This window comes from Camelina sativa, chromosome 19 (genome assembly GCF_000633955.1).
Source record: "Camelina sativa cultivar DH55 chromosome 19, Cs, whole genome shotgun sequence".
Classification (NCBI taxonomy): domain Eukaryota; kingdom Viridiplantae; phylum Streptophyta; class Magnoliopsida; order Brassicales; family Brassicaceae; genus Camelina; species Camelina sativa.
In genome coordinates, this window is record NC_025703.1 from 9,323,005 (window position 1) to 9,338,582 (window position 15,578).

The 15,578-nt window shown below is 38.9% G+C and overlaps 4 protein-coding genes across 9 annotated transcripts; 2 read left to right on the top strand and 2 right to left on the bottom strand.

The window, feature by feature from the left end:
* Positions 7 to 4,404, top strand: LOC104765698. Its single transcript, XM_010489455.2, has 13 exons — positions 7 to 403; positions 858 to 932; positions 1,022 to 1,129; positions 1,254 to 1,286; positions 1,371 to 1,460; positions 1,560 to 1,685; positions 1,772 to 1,915; positions 2,002 to 2,424; positions 2,516 to 2,650; positions 2,747 to 2,965; positions 3,057 to 3,317; positions 3,398 to 3,526; positions 3,618 to 4,404. Exons 1-13 carry the CDS (start codon positions 209 to 211, stop codon positions 4,197 to 4,199), a joined length of 2,520 nt encoding a protein of 839 aa, XP_010487757.1. The 5' UTR covers positions 7 to 208; the 3' UTR covers positions 4,200 to 4,404.
* LOC104765699 (protein SAWADEE HOMEODOMAIN HOMOLOG 2-like) lies at positions 4,514 to 7,208 on the bottom strand. Of its 4 annotated transcripts, none has more exons than XM_010489457.1 (9): positions 6,971 to 7,208; positions 6,479 to 6,564; positions 6,334 to 6,379; positions 6,033 to 6,234; positions 5,792 to 5,867; positions 5,626 to 5,677; positions 5,398 to 5,541; positions 5,193 to 5,312; positions 4,514 to 5,057 (listed from the first exon to the last, which is right to left on the bottom strand). In XM_010489457.1, the coding sequence occupies exons 1-9, from the start codon at positions 7,022 to 7,024 to the stop codon at positions 4,791 to 4,793; spliced, it is 1,047 nt and encodes a 348-aa protein (XP_010487759.1). In that variant the 5' UTR covers positions 7,025 to 7,208; the 3' UTR covers positions 4,514 to 4,790. The 4 variants fall into 4 exon arrangements, with proteins under 4 accessions (XP_010487759.1, XP_010487758.1, XP_010487762.1 ...); XM_010489456.1 differs by having other exon boundaries at positions 4,514 to 5,060; XM_010489460.2 differs by having other exon boundaries at positions 4,514 to 5,060; positions 7,113 to 7,197.
* On the top strand, positions 7,343 to 11,578 carry LOC104765700 (CRM-domain containing factor CFM3, chloroplastic/mitochondrial-like). 3 transcript variants are annotated; one of them, XM_019241468.1, is made up of 9 exons: positions 7,343 to 8,347; positions 8,785 to 9,253; positions 9,363 to 9,493; positions 9,687 to 9,851; positions 9,951 to 10,130; positions 10,254 to 10,410; positions 10,539 to 10,831; positions 10,910 to 10,969; positions 11,088 to 11,578. In XM_019241468.1, the coding sequence occupies exons 1-9, from the start codon at positions 7,436 to 7,438 to the stop codon at positions 11,238 to 11,240; spliced, it is 2,520 nt and encodes an 839-aa protein (XP_019097013.1). In that variant the 5' UTR covers positions 7,343 to 7,435; the 3' UTR covers positions 11,241 to 11,578. The 3 variants fall into 3 exon arrangements, with proteins under 3 accessions (XP_019097013.1, XP_010487764.1, XP_010487763.1); XM_010489462.2 differs by having other exon boundaries at positions 9,687 to 9,809; positions 9,909 to 10,130; XM_010489461.2 differs by having other exon boundaries at positions 9,687 to 10,130.
* Positions 12,037 to 14,309, bottom strand: LOC104765702 (NAC domain-containing protein 100-like). The gene is made up of 3 exons (XM_010489463.2): positions 14,056 to 14,309; positions 13,110 to 13,378; positions 12,037 to 12,815 (listed from the first exon to the last, which is right to left on the bottom strand). Exons 1-3 carry the CDS (start codon positions 14,207 to 14,209, stop codon positions 12,297 to 12,299), a joined length of 942 nt encoding a protein of 313 aa, XP_010487765.1. The 5' UTR covers positions 14,210 to 14,309; the 3' UTR covers positions 12,037 to 12,296.

The following is a 15,578-nucleotide window of genomic DNA, read 5'->3' on the forward strand; positions in this document are numbered from 1 at the left end:
AAAAAAAAAAAAAAAAAAAAAAAAAAAAAAAAAAAAAAAAAAGTGAATAAGACACAGCCAAATGAAAGTTTCTTTACTTTCGTCACTTTAGTTTCCGAGGGCTTTGACTTATAAAAGCTTTTAGATTTTCCCGGAATAATAGAAAAAAGGATGGAGAAATTATATTGACCGGGTATAATAGATTTGTGAAGAAGGGTGATTTGAAGAGATGGGTAGGAGAATTAAGAGGAAAGGTTTCATAAATACTGAAGCTGCGAGAGAATTTGTTAATCATCTAGTTGCTGAGAGACATTCCTTGTTGTTGCTTGTTCCTTTGGTGTTAGCTTTCTGGGCGATTGAGAGATGGGTCTTTGCTTTCTCCAATTGGGTTCCTCTTGTTGTCGCCGTTTGGGCTGCTCTTCAGGTTCGTTCTGTTTGTCAAAAGAATCACTTTTTTTTTTTTTTAATTCCATTGACCCTTTGATAATTGATCGGTTCTTGTTAAACCGCCGGTTAATTTTGTCTGGATCCGTTGAATCTGAATACTTTAGAATGATAAAGTTGGAAAGCTTTATGCTTTTTGTTTATACCTAACAACTTGCCATCTACAAAAAGAGTTTGATCTTTCCCACTCATTAGGTAGATAGTTCTGGTAAATTGCTTTTTTCAATGGATGAGTTTACAATCTTTATATTAGCTACAGTTTCATTCATGTGTTTGTTTGTGTTAGCCTATGTACTAAAAACTGGTTAGGGGGTTTTTGATATGTGGACTTGATAAGTGTGTTCGTGTGCACAACTCTGAACTTAGAGAGAGTGGATGTTTAAGCTAAAATCTTGCTGCGTTTTTTTTAAATGTAATCATATGTTTTGCTGCAGTATGGAAGTTACCAAAGGGCAATACTTGCTGAAGATCTTACAAAGAAGTGGAAGCAAAACGTTTTCAATGCGTCGGTGAGAATTTCTGTTACCCTGGTTTTTGATTACCTCTCGTTATATTATATCGCTCGATGTTATACCTTATAAGCGGTGGCTTTCTCCAGACGATAACTCCTTTGGAACATTGTCAATGGCTTAACAAGTTGCTCTCTGAAATTTGGCTAAACTTCATGAACAAGAAACTTTCTCTCAGATTTGCTTCCATGGTAGAGGTGAGTGAGCTTTATCCTTAACTCTGCTCTTTCTAATCTAAAATGTGTTTCTGCCCATATACTCTACCTGTACATGATTCCTTGGGTAATTTAAAGACAATAAAAAATGAACTTTTGATGGCAGAAACGACTGAGGCAACGAAGGTCAAGACTAATAGTAAGCAATCTCTCCCTTTTCCATGACAACTCCTTCTAATAAAAATTGGACACAGTGATGCTAATTTGTATCGGTTTTCGATAGGAAAATATACAATTGTTGGAGTTTTCTCTTGGCTCATGCCCTCCTTTGCTGGGACTCCATGGAACTTGTTGGTCCAAATCAGGGGAACAGGTTTGATTACTTTGATATTTTTAAACTGCAAAGATTTGAATAAATGGTTGGATTTTGATGTGTTACCTTTTGTTTTTTTTTCCTTCTCTGGTGGTATAGAAAATTATGCGATTAGATTTCACTTGGGACACAACAGATCTAAGTATCTTGTTGCAAGCCAAGCTGTCCAAACCGTTTAATCGAACAGCACGAATCGTTGTCAACAGTCTTTGCATCAAGGGTGATGTAAGTGAAAGCTCCCATAACCCGTAGAAAGTAAATATTCCTTTACATAGCCTTCTTCCTGGTTTATTTACAGTATCTTCTTGCAGATTCTGATCAGACCGATTCTTGAAGGAAGAGCATTGCTCTATTCCTTTGTATCGAACCCTGAAGTTAGAATTGGAGTAGCTTTTGGTGGTGGTGGTGGCCAGTCTCTTCCCGCAACAGAGCTTCCCGGCGTCTCGTCTTGGCTGGTTCGTTTCCCACTTTCACATATCTCCAATACAGTTTTTTTTACTCACCGCCAAGAATAGTTTCAGTTACAAAAGTCCATTTTCAGGTCAAAATCCTAACAGAAACGTTGAACAAGAAGATGGTAGAGCCACGCCGGGGATGTTTCTCGTTACCTGCAACCGAACTTCACAAAACAGCCGTCGGGGGAATAATCTATGTAACCGTAGTCTCTGGTAGCAATCTTCACCGCAGTGTTCTTCGCGGAAGCCCCTCGAGAAGTTCCGATACTGCAGAGGGTAGCAGCGGAAACAGCAGCAACAGCAGCAGTAGCAAACCTGTTCAGACATTTGTTGAAGTTGAACTCGAACAGCTTTCTCGACGAACCGAGATGAAGTCAGGACCGAATCCAGCTTATCAATCAACGTTTAATATGATTTTACATGACAACACAGGGACACTTAAGTTTAATCTCTATGAGAACAATCCTGGGAGTGTCAGATACGATAGTCTCGCTAGCTGTGAAGTTAAGGTAAATTAATGAATAATAAGGACATTTTAAGTTAGTTGTTGTTACTGGCCGTTACTTGTTTGTTCATCTTTCTCTCTCTTGGAATGTACAGATGAAATACGTAGGTGATGATTCAACAATGTTCTGGGCCGTTGGATCTGATAACGGTGTGATTGCCAAACACGCTGAGTTCTGTGGTCAAGAAATCGAGATGGTTGTTCCGTTTGAAGGAGTTAGCTCTGGCGAGGTAAATGATACAGTTTCTTCTTTATGTATTACTACTCCATGAACTTCTTTACTCAATTTGGCCAATTCACTTCATTTGTGTGTTTTTGCTCTATAGCTAACCGTCAGGCTACTTATAAAAGAATGGCATTTCTCTGATGGCTCACATAGCTTGAATAGTGTTCATTCGAGTTCTTTACACTCCCTCGACAGCTCCTCTACACATCTCTCCAAAACCGGCCGGAAGATTATTGTGACTGTTTTGTCTGGAAAGAACCTTGTTTCTAAAGATAAGTCCGGCAAATGTGATGCCTCTGTCAAGTTACACTACGGAAAAGTAAGTAAATCTTTTCATGTTTTTGCTCTAAATGGCCGCTGCACGATCATTAAATCTTAAAGAGGCGGGCATGTTCTTGAATGTTGTGTAGATTATACAAAAGACGAAGATAGTTAACGCAGCAGAGTGTGGCTGGAACCAGAAATTTGAGTTTGAAGAGTTAGCCGGTGAAGAATATTTAAAGGTGAAATGCTATAGAGAAGAGATGCTTGGCACGGACAACATCGGTACAGCTACATTGAGTCTACAAGGAATCAATAATAGTGAAATGCATATATGGGTTCCGCTTGAAGACGTTAATTCTGGAGAAATAGAGCTTTTGATCGAAGCTGTGGCTCCTGAGTACAGCGAAGTAAAAGTTTGACAAACATCTCTCTGTCTCTTCCTTTTTGCCTCATTGATTGTTTACGCTCTTTCTCGGTTTTATCGCAGGCAGATTCTAGTAAAGGCTTAATTGAATTGGTTCTTGTTGAAGCGCGAGATCTTGTGGCCGCAGATCTTAGAGGAACCAGTGATCCTTATGTTAGAGTTCAATATGGAGAGAAGAAACAGAGAACAAAGGTACTAGAGCAATTGGTTGGACTCAGAACAGTCATTTTAAAGAGATACGGAACCAAAACTTAAGAGATGTTTTTTTCTTGGGTGTTTCCAGGTCATTTTTAAGACATTGCAACCGAAATGGAACCAGACAATGGAGTTTCCAGATGATGGGAGCTCCTTGGAGCTACATGTCAAAGACCATAACACTCTGCTTCCGACATCAAGTATAGGTAACTGCATCGTGGAGTACCAAGGGTTGAAGCCAAACGAGACTGCCGATAAGTGGATACCTCTCCAAGGAGTGACACACGGCGAGATCCATGTCAGAGTCACGAGGAAAGTCAAAGAGGTTCAGAGACGCGCCAGCACGGATTCTGGCTCCCCGTTTAACAAAGCTCTGTTGTTGTCCAACCAAATGAAGCAGGTGATGATAAAGTTTCAGAATTTGATTGACGATGGAGATCTTGAAGGTCTTGCTGAAGCTTTAGGAGAGCTGGAAAGTTTGGAAGACGAACAAGAAGAGTATTTGGTTCAGCTTCAGACAGAGCAAATGCTGCTTATCAACAAGATCAAAGACCTTGGCAAGGAGATTCTTAACTCATCTCCGGTTCAAGCACAGATTCATTCCCCATCTCGATCAGGGTCAGGTTCGGGGACAGGATCGTATACTCGGAGATTACCCGCACCAATGTAGTCACTTGTTTTCTGATCAAACAATCATCTGTAATGTATATAGATAGATATCTAGTGCATTGGATTAAGTGTTCAGAGAGAGTTGATCCCTTGTTACAAAGTTAGAAACATCAAGCTGTAAGTTTCTTTTTATTCCCATTGTTATTCAGTAACAATAAAGACAGTTGTGTTTGTAAAACTGTTTTTCCTGTGTCTAGTCTGGTCAATAATTTCCAGAAAACTACTGAAGCAAAATAGTTTTTACATCACAGTTTTTTTCACATGAAAAATTTCTTTTTCCCACAAAAGTTGCAAAAAGCTAAATGACTCAAAGTAAGATTCCTAACTTGTAAATTTAGCCTTAAGAATAAATCCACTGAACTGGAACATGTTTGTTCAAAGAGTAACCGGTGATCATCAGAAGATGAATAAACCGGACAAAACCATAATTATTACATCAGACATGAGGGATCAAGTAACATGGCGTGATACAGCTTTAGATGACTAAGTCATTGTGTGAGATTACAAATGCATATGATCCCGAGTTAACCCCTACGGCTCTACTAGTAACTGTGAAAATGGCGGTTACAAAAGGGGATAGAAATTACATGGCCTAGGCAGAACCAGCGGGGACAGCTGCTGCATTGGAGCTAGGCTGAACCGAAGTGGCTGGAGTGGTGCTTAAGCTCCGATCTTTCGGCTCCGGTGCAACAATGGGAACTGAAGCTCCGGATTGTGAAAGAGAGGTTTTTGCAGCCGCATCTAGGGCGGGTATCTGATGCTGATTCAAGTTAGCCAAATCATTTACAACGTTGTGAAGTTGTTGTAGCCTGTAATCTGTCTCGGGCCGCCGACAAATCTTCCTCAAGGGAACAATTTCCTGCTGGGATAACGGAAAAGAAATCCAAAATAGGTGAGTGAGGAGGGTTTTGCTTTAGGGTTTCAATCATGAAACCAAATGGAGCTGATGGGTAAATAAAATGATAAGAGATAGCGAGAGAGATGATCATCCAACCTCGGACAGGTCGTGGCTGTAACGCACCAAGAACCTACAACGACAACCTCTGACATCATGTCTTCTTCTTTGTGCGTCAAGAACAGTGGCATCAAAGTAAAGAGCTTGATCTTTTCCTTCCTGAAGATGTTATAAACAAAAATCCAGTCAGGGATAAACTTACAGGACACCTATCATTAAATGGTTAGAGAACAAAGTTCTAAACCTGGAAACAAAGTACGAGATCTCCGGCAAGAACTGCAACACATTCTGATGCTTCACATGGGAGAGACCGTTGCCTGACGTGCTTTTTGACGTTTATCCATTCATCTTCTTCAACTTCGAAACCTGCAAACCGAACCTGCACTTCCTGAAAGACGCAAAAGAAAGATTAGTTGTTAGCAAAACTAAGAAGGGGAACAAAAAAGTCAACTGGAAATTTGTTAGGAATTACCGGATCACCAATCTCCAAGTTTCTATGAGCTAGGAAAGCTTGCACATCATACCTGTAAGTAAGCAAGAGAGATACATATCAGAGCAAAGCAGTGGAATGTAATGATATTGCTGAAAACTATCATAAGTCAGTCAAAAATACTGAAGATCAAATGCAAGGGAATCACCATGCACCATCCCTGGCAGATTTGGCTTCAAATTCCAAGTAGGAGTTGTCTGAACCACTCCTCATGACACCGGGAACTATGAGAAAAAGTAGTAAACAGTTACGAAAGTGGCATCTATGCAATATACGCCACACTGATCTAGACTCATGGACAAGAAAATAAAACTGAATAATCCAATGAAACCTATCTAAATACATAAGCTTCGCAACCTATTTGACTGCGAGTAAAATATATAAGGCACCTAAAATACCGGAAGGGGCAGGAGTCATGCCGGGTTGATTGGCAGTCATATGAGTGGTTTTAGGAGCGGCTAATGGTTGCATCACATTTCTCATCTGATTTGGTAAATCCATACGCGGCATGGAAGATACATTTAGCTTCCCAGGAGCTTTATTTCCCCTTGCTCTCAAAGCATACCGCCTATTTTGGAACCAGTTCCAGATCTACAATGCATTCAAATGACACTCCAATTAAGTAAGAAAAGCAATTCCAACAAACTCTACAAAGTAAAACTCAAAAATCGAGAATGAAAAGACCAGTACTTGCTTAAATTGCACAACAATTTTCCCCTTCCGCTCAGGTGATTCACTGAGACAGAAAACAAACGTACCACTTGTTAGATAATAAAAAAAAAAACACAAGAAGTGCTTTCAGACCAATGGAATTGAGATACAACAAAGTAAATACCTAAACTTATCAGCAAGAGCTTCAAGAATATGTCGACCTGGCATTGCTGTATTATGCTGTAGCAAAATTGCTTCCATCTCATTCACCTTATATAACATTAAACATCAGCCATAATAAACAAGATAAAAACCTTTTCAGAGAACTGACAAAAACCATAGAACAAAATACACATGGAAACACTTATCAATAACTCCAATTAACAAAGTAGGAGCCAATCGAGTTCAGAACATACATCGAATTGCCTTCAAGTCTCGCATAAAAATTAACGCAAATTGCTCAAACAAACAATTCAAGTTTCTATTGTAGCTAATTAGAAAAAAAAAACTCAACTGATCTTCAGAATCTAAACCCTATCATGAACCCAAAAACGAGACCCAAATCTAAGAAACCAAACCGACCATAAAAAAAAAAATCAGATTTTTCAGCTCAGGGAGCTCAAAACCCCTCAAATTAACACCAAACACATCACATTACAAAGAAATCGAGATTAACCTCGGGTAGGATAAATCGAAACGCCGGACCGCCATTACTGGGAGGTCGACCCATGTTATCTCCTTCTTCTCACCAAAAAAAAAAAAAAACAAAAATTGGCGGCAGAAACTGCCAAACTGGAATCAAACGGAGCTTATCTCACTTTGAATTTCGAATTCACGGCGAAACTCTCTAGAACACGGCCGGTGACCCAACGACAGCGAACCCGGTTTTACTAAGACCCGACTCCGCCGCTTATATAACTTTTTCACTTGTGTAATTATTTTTTAACTTAATCCCCTCGTAATGGGCTTTAAAAGCCCATTAAAAAGACCCAAATATTTAAAAACCCAAAACAATCTTATCCGTATGGTCGAGTAATCCAAACCAGCTTTATCCGTCTGCTCTCATCAGTATCCCAAAAACAATGGCGAAGAAGACACTTCGCTGAAAGCTTTCTCCAGACTTTTTATTTGCAGTGTGTCAATGGCTTTGGTTCCGCTTAATTTTACTGAAATGCCACTGAGAAGCTCTCTTCCTTTGACCTCGACCTCTCGTTACTGTTCGTCTCCTTCGCTCCACGCATTGCTCTTCTATTCATTGGGTGTGAAACCCTCGCGTCATCAAATCGTTAGGCCATTCTCTTCGCTCCGTACGAGCGAGCGTAGCAACAACAACAGGAGCCATAACAACCGTCGATTGGATAATCGGAATCATAAACCTAGTCCTCCTTGGATCGATAAGTGGCCTCCCTCATCCTCCGAAGCTCGCGGTGATCATGTCGGCGAAAAACACGGCGGAGCTAAGATTCGGTCGGCGGAGGAGGAAGCTGAAGCGAAGCTTCGGTATCTGGAGCGGGGTAAAGGACAAAACGCGATTGATAGGATTGTTCTTCGGCTACGGAATTTAGGATTAGGTTCGGATGATGAGGAGGATGTGGAGGATGACGAGGGAGGTGGAATTAACGGCGGAGATGTGAAGCCGGTGACTGGAGAAGAGAGACTGGGGGATTTGTTGAAGAGGGAGTGGGTGAGGCCTGATATGATGCTTGCTGAGGGAGAAGAGAGTGAGGAAGAGGATGAGGTGTTATTGCCATGGGAGAAGAATGAGGAAGAACAGGCGGCGGAGAGAGTAGAAGGAGAAGGAGTAGTGGCGGTGATGGCGAAGAGGAGAGCTAGAGCTCCATCACTGGCGGAGCTTACGGTTGAGGATTCTGAGTTACGGCGGCTGAGGAGGGATGGGATGTATTTGAGGGTAAGGATCAATATACCAAAAGCTGGGCTAACACAGGCTGTGATGGAGAAGATTCATGATACGTGGAGGAAAGAAGAACTTGTGAGGCTCAAGTTCCACGAAGTGCTTGCTCGTGACATGAAGACGGCCCATGAGATAGTTGAGGTTAGTTAGTTATCTTGCATAGTTCACTGATTGCTTCATTGTAGCAGAGGTTTGTAAGATATTTAGATGAATTTGAGGTACAAAACATGATGCGCGATTATCTCATGAGAACGTTTTTCATAATCTATTAGGAATTCGCTTCACAGAAGTGAAATGGTCCTTTTAGGGACCATATTTGAGACTGTGAAGTTCCTAAGCTCAATTTAGCTCAGTAATAGAATGATTGTAGAGCTTTTATTAGAACAGTAGGAATTTTGTGGTTGATCTCTCTTGGGAACAATAACGTAGTTGTGAATAAGGTAAATTTGAGGTCTGGAAAAAGTAGAGTAGCTGGAGCTGAGCACGGCTGTTAGAATTCTTTTAGAGTAACAAGACTGTTGAGGAGATGCATGTTTCAGGTTTGATAGAACACTGATTAGATTTATTCTAATGGGCAGCGTCGAACTGGTGGAATGGTGATATGGAGAGCCGGAAGTGTAATGGTGGTTTATCGTGGGCTTGACTATCAAGGACCTTCTGTGGTCTCTGATCGAGTGGCCGGACCTAAAGAGACTCTTTTTGTCCCAGATGTATCGTCTGCTGGCGATGAAGCAACAAATGCCAAAGATAACCAAAATCCACCTTTGGAAATCAGAGACCCGATCATCAAGAACCCTATTCGCAAGGAGAATATGACAGAAGAAGAAATCGAATTTAACAATCTATTAGACAGCTTAGGCACACGTTTTCAAGAATGGTGGGGTACTGGGGTGCTACCTGTGGACGCTGACTTACTACCTCCTACAATTCCTGGTTATAAAACACCTTTCAGGCTTCTTCCTACTGGGATGAGATCGAATTTGACCAATGCTGAAATGACAAATCTCAGGAAGATTGGTAAAACGCTCCCATGCCATTTTGCTCTTGGTAAGAATGCTTTCTGATCCTAGATGGTTTTTTTCCTAGATGGTTTTTTTCCTAGATGGTTCTTCTGTTTGGTGTGCTGAGGTTTAAAACTTGAATATGCTCTTTACAGGCAGGAACAGAAATCACCAAGGATTGGCAGCTGCGATACTCCAGATCTGGGAGAAAAGTCTGATTGCAAAGATCGCTGTGAAGCGAGGTATCCAGAATACAAATAACAAACTGATGGCGGATGAGCTGAAGGTCTCTCTTATTTTTTTTCTCTAAAGTTCAATAATATGGAAAAAGAAATACTAAGGCAGTCCATATATTGATTAAAAGAAATTAGTAGAAACTATCTGTCATCCCCCTGAGCCCAGTTCTATGGATTTAGGACATTTAAATATTTACACGGAAAGGCTAACATCTTTCATTACCTCTTGTCTTGTTACTATAGGCATTGACAGGAGGTGTCTTGCTGCTCAGAAATAAGTATTACATTGTAATATACCGTGGGAAAGACTTCCTTCCTTCAAGTGTTGCAGCTACTTTGGCAGAAAGACAAGAATTAACTAAAGAGATTCAAGATGTCGAAGAGAGGGTAAGAACTCGCGACATTGAGGCTATTCAGCCTGTTGGTGACATAGTTTTGGCAGAAAGACAAGAATTAACAGAAGAGATTCAAGATGTCGAAGAGAGGGTAAGAACTCGCGACATTGAGGCTGTTCAGCCTGTTGGTGACAAAGTACCAGCAGAAGCTGGCACTCTGGCCGAGTTTTATGAGGCTCAAGCCCGATGGGGGAAAGAAGTAACTCCAGACCATCGAGAAAAGATGATTGAAGAGGCTTCAAGGGTGGCAAATACGAGAGTTGTTAAGAGAATCCAGCACAAACTAAACCTTGTAAGTAGACTATTTTATCTCTGGTTGCTAATTTGTAACTTGAGGTCTATTGTGGATGTCGGGTGGCAACTGTGATAGTTAGTTGCCATTTGTGTATCTAACTTCTCCCTTGGTTTGTAACAGGCCCAATCGAAATTTCAACGAGCAGAGAAACTGTTGTCCAAAATAGAAGCCTCTATGATTCCAAATGGACCTGATTATGATCAAGAGGTCATCTCCGAGGAAGAAAGAGCTATGTTCCGAAAAGTGGGGTTGAAAATGAAGGCATACTTACCCTTAGGTGAGTCCTGCTCTCTTAAGCATTGTTGATGTATCCTGTATGCGTGCAGTGAATAAGAGTTGTAATAAAATGGAACATTTGTCGTCTTGTTATATGAATTAACTGTTTCTTTAACGTGGACCTAACAGGTATCCGTGGTGTTTTCGATGGAGTCATCGAGAATATGCATCTGCACTGGAAGCACAGAGAATTGGTGAAGCTTATATCAAAACAGAAGGTCCTTGCATTTGTTGAGGACACGGCTCGGTTACTGGAATACGAGAGTGGTGGAGTACTTGTGGCAATAGAAAAGGTTCCTAAAGGATTTGCTCTTATCTATTACCGTGGGAAGAATTACAGGAGACCCATTAGCTTGAGACCAAGAAATCTTCTGACAAAAGCAAAAGCACTGAAACGATCCATCGCAATGCAACGCCATGAGGTGGGAAATTCCTGAAGTTTTCTACACATTGTATTTATATTCACTAGTTACTAAACTTCTCTTTGGCAATTATTGCAGGCTCTTAGTCAGCATATCTCTGAACTGGAGAGAACAATAGAGCTAATGCAAAGCGAACTTGTAAGTGGTCTTTTTCACCCGTTTAATATCCAGTATATAACGTTAATCTTCTGACACTATTAAGCTCCATTCGCTTTCGTGTTCTGCTCTGATTCACCTACCTGCTGGTTTTTTGTAGACCGCAAAGAACCCGTCATACAATGAATCAGAATGGGAGAACGACGAAGATGATGATGATGATGACGAGGATGAGAAAGATGATGTGGAGGATAATGAGAGTGATTGGGACGAAAGTGATGGTGTTGAAGAAGCTGATAATTCATCTCGCTAAGCTGAAAGTGTTTTGACACATGCATTGTCCTATCTCAGGAGGTTGAAGCTGACGATGAGATATCACAGAAATGGTTCTTTACACTGATGAAAAAAGTAAGAAAGCAAGTGCTGAATCAGTATCGACGTGTGAGGTAAAGTCTCTTGTTGCAGAGATCACAAAATCTTCGGAGTTCAAAAAGCAGAACCTGATGCCTTTCAGCCTAACCCGTGGGGAAAAAAATAGCATCTATATATAGTTTTTGTCTTCATATACATTTTAAAGTTTTGCCAGTGTATCATCATTATATTAAAAACTATTGTAATTCAATCAAATGTATATTAGGAAGGTAGTGCGCATGTCTTAAGTCTCTCGACTAGTAGTTCGATACTGCCTTAGTGATCTGAAGAACTTTTGCATACTGAATCCATTAGTCAACCGAGGAATGTTGCTCTGTCCGGTCGGTCTAGCAGTTGCATGATCCTACAATTGCGTACTAAGTCGTACACTTAAAAGTTTGGCTAAGATCCAAAATATGATATCCTTGGGTGATGTAGACATAATATCAGTGTCAAGTTGACATGCGACATAATCATATATTTATAGCCGCAATTGTGAAAGCAAAGTTTCAAATCGACTACTCAAGCATCAAGATCTCTGGTGCTTCACCAACCCATGCATTATTCCTCTCTCTAGTCCCTATAAAATCAAATGGAAATCAAAATTGTTCAAACCAATGAGAGCTGATAATATTCATTTGGATATTTTGGGGTCCCTTTGCTCTGCTTTTAATTTACATGCTCAAACGGCCCATGTACTAGCTACATAAAATAAAATAAGATACAAAGGCTAATCATAAGACGTTTCTTTCTCCCCTTTTTAGCTATAAAGAAAAAGGACGTAGACATGCATGGGAAGACTTTTCCCTACTTTCACATAAAAGATACACTAATTGATTTACTGATCCCATAAATGATCTATGTGTGTGTAAATGATACAATTGATAAAATTGGTGGAGATCGATTACATAAGAACAAGTAGGGAATTTCAAATTAAATATACGTGATTTGAATCCCTTCACCATATGGAGTCCATATTAAACGCTTCCTCTTGCGGTTGAGGTTGCACGTGAGACGAACTTGAACCATTTTGCATAATACTGGAGCCTCCTTGTTGAAGAGGAGATGGATTGAAATTGGGAATCATCTCTTTTGGGAAACCATAAGTGTTCCTAATTTGGAAAGCCTTGAGCAACAGAGAGTTGATTGGAGATAAAGGCGGACCAAGCAGACTTGTTGTCCAAGAAGGAAGATTAGTACTGGCCATGTTCATGTTGATGTTGACACCAGCCGTTCTTGTAGTATTGTCTTCTGAATAAACATTGCGTTGCGAATATTGATGGATATGATTATTGTAATCGATGGTTGATGAGTTTGAATTCAAATTCGGAATCTCGATATCTTCAAATTCATTTGCCATTGATGAATTCGCATCGCATGGAGATCCAAAAGATGGTTGTGAAGATTGAGGTTGTTGTTCTTGTGCTTTCTTCGTTGCCGTGCTCTTTTCGAAAACCCTACATACAACCCATTCCTCCTGAAAATTCATAGAATCAAGATTATGTATTAATCTTTTTTAAAACCAACTATTTATGATTTTTTCTTTTTAAGCTCCTGTATAATTAAGTGGGTTATTATAGGGTATACGAGTCGAGGCATGTGTCAAGACTCAAGAGTATAAAAACCCATGGTCCATAATATTTAAACAAGACTGTTTCATATATTAGGGTCCATAGAATACATGTGTATCATGATACTAATATAAATGTTAGAACTTTTATTTTCGGTTTTAGAAAGTGCATATCAATCTTCAAATTAACTACGTATGTACCTTATTTGTGGGGTTGAAGGGTTGTTTGCTCTCAAGTCTGTACTCATGCATAACCCAATTGCTTTTCTCACCTTTGGGAGCTCTTCCTTTGTAGAAAACTAGGGTTTTCTTCATCCCAACCAACACTCCACTTCGGTATATCTCTTTATCTTTTCCGGTGGTTTTCCAATATCCGGCTTCTGTTGCCCGGTTTGTCCTCAAACCGGTTGGATATTTCCGATCCCTTTGGCTAAAAAAATACCACTCTTTCTCTCCCATTGAAGCCTTGGCTACATATGTACACATTATTTTGATACCATTAGCATAGCCGCGCGCATAGGTATAAATGGGCTATTTTTAATTAGTAATCGCATCAGACATCACAATGAGCCTACGTATATACATACTATCAATTCTCTGGATAAATGTAATATAATGATCGAAGTACAATATTAATTAACCAACTAGCTAGAATTAAATTATATATATGGTATCTATTCTCCACATGTTTGGTAGGCTAGATACACCTGTATATAAACGTAGTTAGAAAATGAAATATATGGTCGCTGAAATAAACTATATATGGTTTCATTTATATAAGTTATATTAAGTGGTATATAATGCACGTATTCATCTATATATATTGTTATATAAGCGTATATTATGTCTTCTAGTGATGTTTTATGGTATGTCGTATGACTAATCCATTTTCATCCTATTTGCTGGAGACATGATTGATTGATTTTACATATAATATTTTATACTCTATGTTTTCTAAATTTATTTTATGAAAATCCATAGACAAAGAATATAGAACAGATATAGCATACCCACATATATATTCTTATCCGATCCCCAAAACTATTGTTGGACAAATTAGGGAACACAAGTTATTTGGATATGATATAAACACGGGCGAACAGTATACAAGAAACATATCTTATAATGATTATCAAAGTATATTTACCTGGCAAATCCCAAGGTTCACACTTGTTAAGATCAACGTCGACGACAGCTTTACCGGTGAATCCAGTATCGGAGACTTTCCGACCTAGATAATGCGTTATGAGCTCCTCGTCTGTAGGATGAAATCTGAACCCTGGAGGAAGATTATCTTCCATTTTTTTCTTGTCTTCTAACTTGAGGCAACAAAAATATGGAGAATGGTTCTCCTCTCTCTCTTGAAGAAGACGAAGGAGATTGACTGCCAAAAGCTTTTCAATAATTAATGTGACATAGATGAGGTTTATATACATATATATAATTATATAACTAAACTATATATTAAAATAAATAATGATTCGTGTACCAAATACTGATCTTGAGGTAGAAGCGGCCACAGGTAGTCTTTTTCAACTGTTGATAATTACAACAGCTAACATTTTGACGATTCAAGGTATATTTCTCCACGCATACGTACCCTAGTTTTATTATTATTATTACATATGTGTGTCTAAATGACCTTATATATTTACTGTAGTGTCAAATAAAATATTTGTCGGCGTATATATTAATGTTCCTTTTAGATTACATTACTATGTTTATAAAATAACGTCCGTCTTAATATCTGCATAAAATATATAATTATAGAAACATAATATGGATTTACGTGAGATTTGTCCAACCAACTTCACCAAATTCTACCCACCATGAAACCCTAGTGCCCAATGTAATGTGAACATGCATGCATGGCTTCTCCATTCTTTACTCGTTTCAGCAATTAATTATTATATGAGATTTATAATTCTAAATATAGACTAATCGTCAAAATTTATAAACTGTTATATCAATCTTAAAATTATAGCGATTATAAAGGAAACGCTTCCATATTTTATCATTGCATCCCTATTACTCTATTGACACATTGCATCCATCTTACTCTATTGACACATTGCATCCATCTTACTCTATTGACACTTGTCCTAAAATAAAATATGTTAATATACGCTCAAGTTGGGTTTTCGGATATCAAATTGCGTTGCGACTCTTTATGCATATATACTTCGAATTGTATAACACATATTTTACGTTAAAATGTTCCGTGCAAATATTTCCTCGATTGTCGGGTGTGAACCAAAATATGGGTTTGGTGAACCCAATTATTTCTTGATACGTAGGTAAATAAAATGACCCAAATCATATATCTGTCTTTCATATAAAATATCTTAGGAAACAACGAAAATTTACATACTGTATTTGGTCCCCCAAATAAACTTCATTTCTTATAATTGCAGAGAAAACATCAAAAAGATGGGATGGTTAACTTACCACGGATAAAAAAAAAGTTATTTTAGTATATGCTTTTCTTAAGTTAGTGTTTTAAGTTTAATTTAACCGACCCTAGCTAGGAGATCAAAATTTGTTCACATTGGATTATCTGGTTGAATAGAGATAGAACAGTCTATAGAGGTCATAGTTAGTTTAAGTCTTAATACAAGGTTAAAATAATTACTCTGGAAGAGTGGTTAAATCTCATACCAACCTAATGGA

Bases quoted from the DNA above. Each gene is read 5' to 3' on its own strand.
- LOC104765698 (XM_010489455.2), top strand. From the start codon at position 209: ATGGGTAGGAGAATTAAGAGGAAAGGTTTCATAAATACTGAAGCTGCG. The intron at 1,916-2,001 runs GTTCGTTTCCCA...GTCCATTTTCAG, and splicing joins CCGGCGTCTCGTCTTGGCTG to GTCAAAATCCTAACAGAAAC. The intron at 2,651-2,746 runs GTAAATGATACA...TTTGCTCTATAG, and splicing joins AAGGAGTTAGCTCTGGCGAG to CTAACCGTCAGGCTACTTAT.
- LOC104765699 (XM_010489456.1), bottom strand. From the start codon at position 7,024: ATGGGTCGACCTCCCAGTAATGGCGGTCCGGCGTTTCGATTTATCCTA. The intron at 6,380-6,478 runs GTATTTACTTTG...TTTCTGTCTCAG, and splicing joins GCTCTTGCTGATAAGTTTAG to TGAATCACCTGAGCGGAAGG. The intron at 5,061-5,192 runs GTTGGATGATCA...CCGTTATCCCAG, and splicing joins ACAGCCACGACCTGTCCGAG to CAGGAAATTGTTCCCTTGAG.
- LOC104765700 (XM_010489461.2), top strand. From the start codon at position 7,436: ATGGCTTTGGTTCCGCTTAATTTTACTGAAATGCCACTGAGAAGCTCT. The intron at 9,254-9,362 runs GTAAGAATGCTT...TGCTCTTTACAG, and splicing joins CCCATGCCATTTTGCTCTTG to GCAGGAACAGAAATCACCAA. The intron at 10,411-10,538 runs GTGAGTCCTGCT...TGGACCTAACAG, and splicing joins GAAGGCATACTTACCCTTAG to GTATCCGTGGTGTTTTCGAT.
- LOC104765702 (XM_010489463.2), bottom strand. From the start codon at position 14,209: ATGGAAGATAATCTTCCTCCAGGGTTCAGATTTCATCCTACAGACGAG. The intron at 13,379-14,055 runs GTAAATATACTT...GTACATATGTAG, and splicing joins TGAACCTTGGGATTTGCCAG to CCAAGGCTTCAATGGGAGAG. The intron at 12,816-13,109 runs GTACATACGTAG...ATGAATTTTCAG, and splicing joins CCTTCAACCCCACAAATAAG to GAGGAATGGGTTGTATGTAG.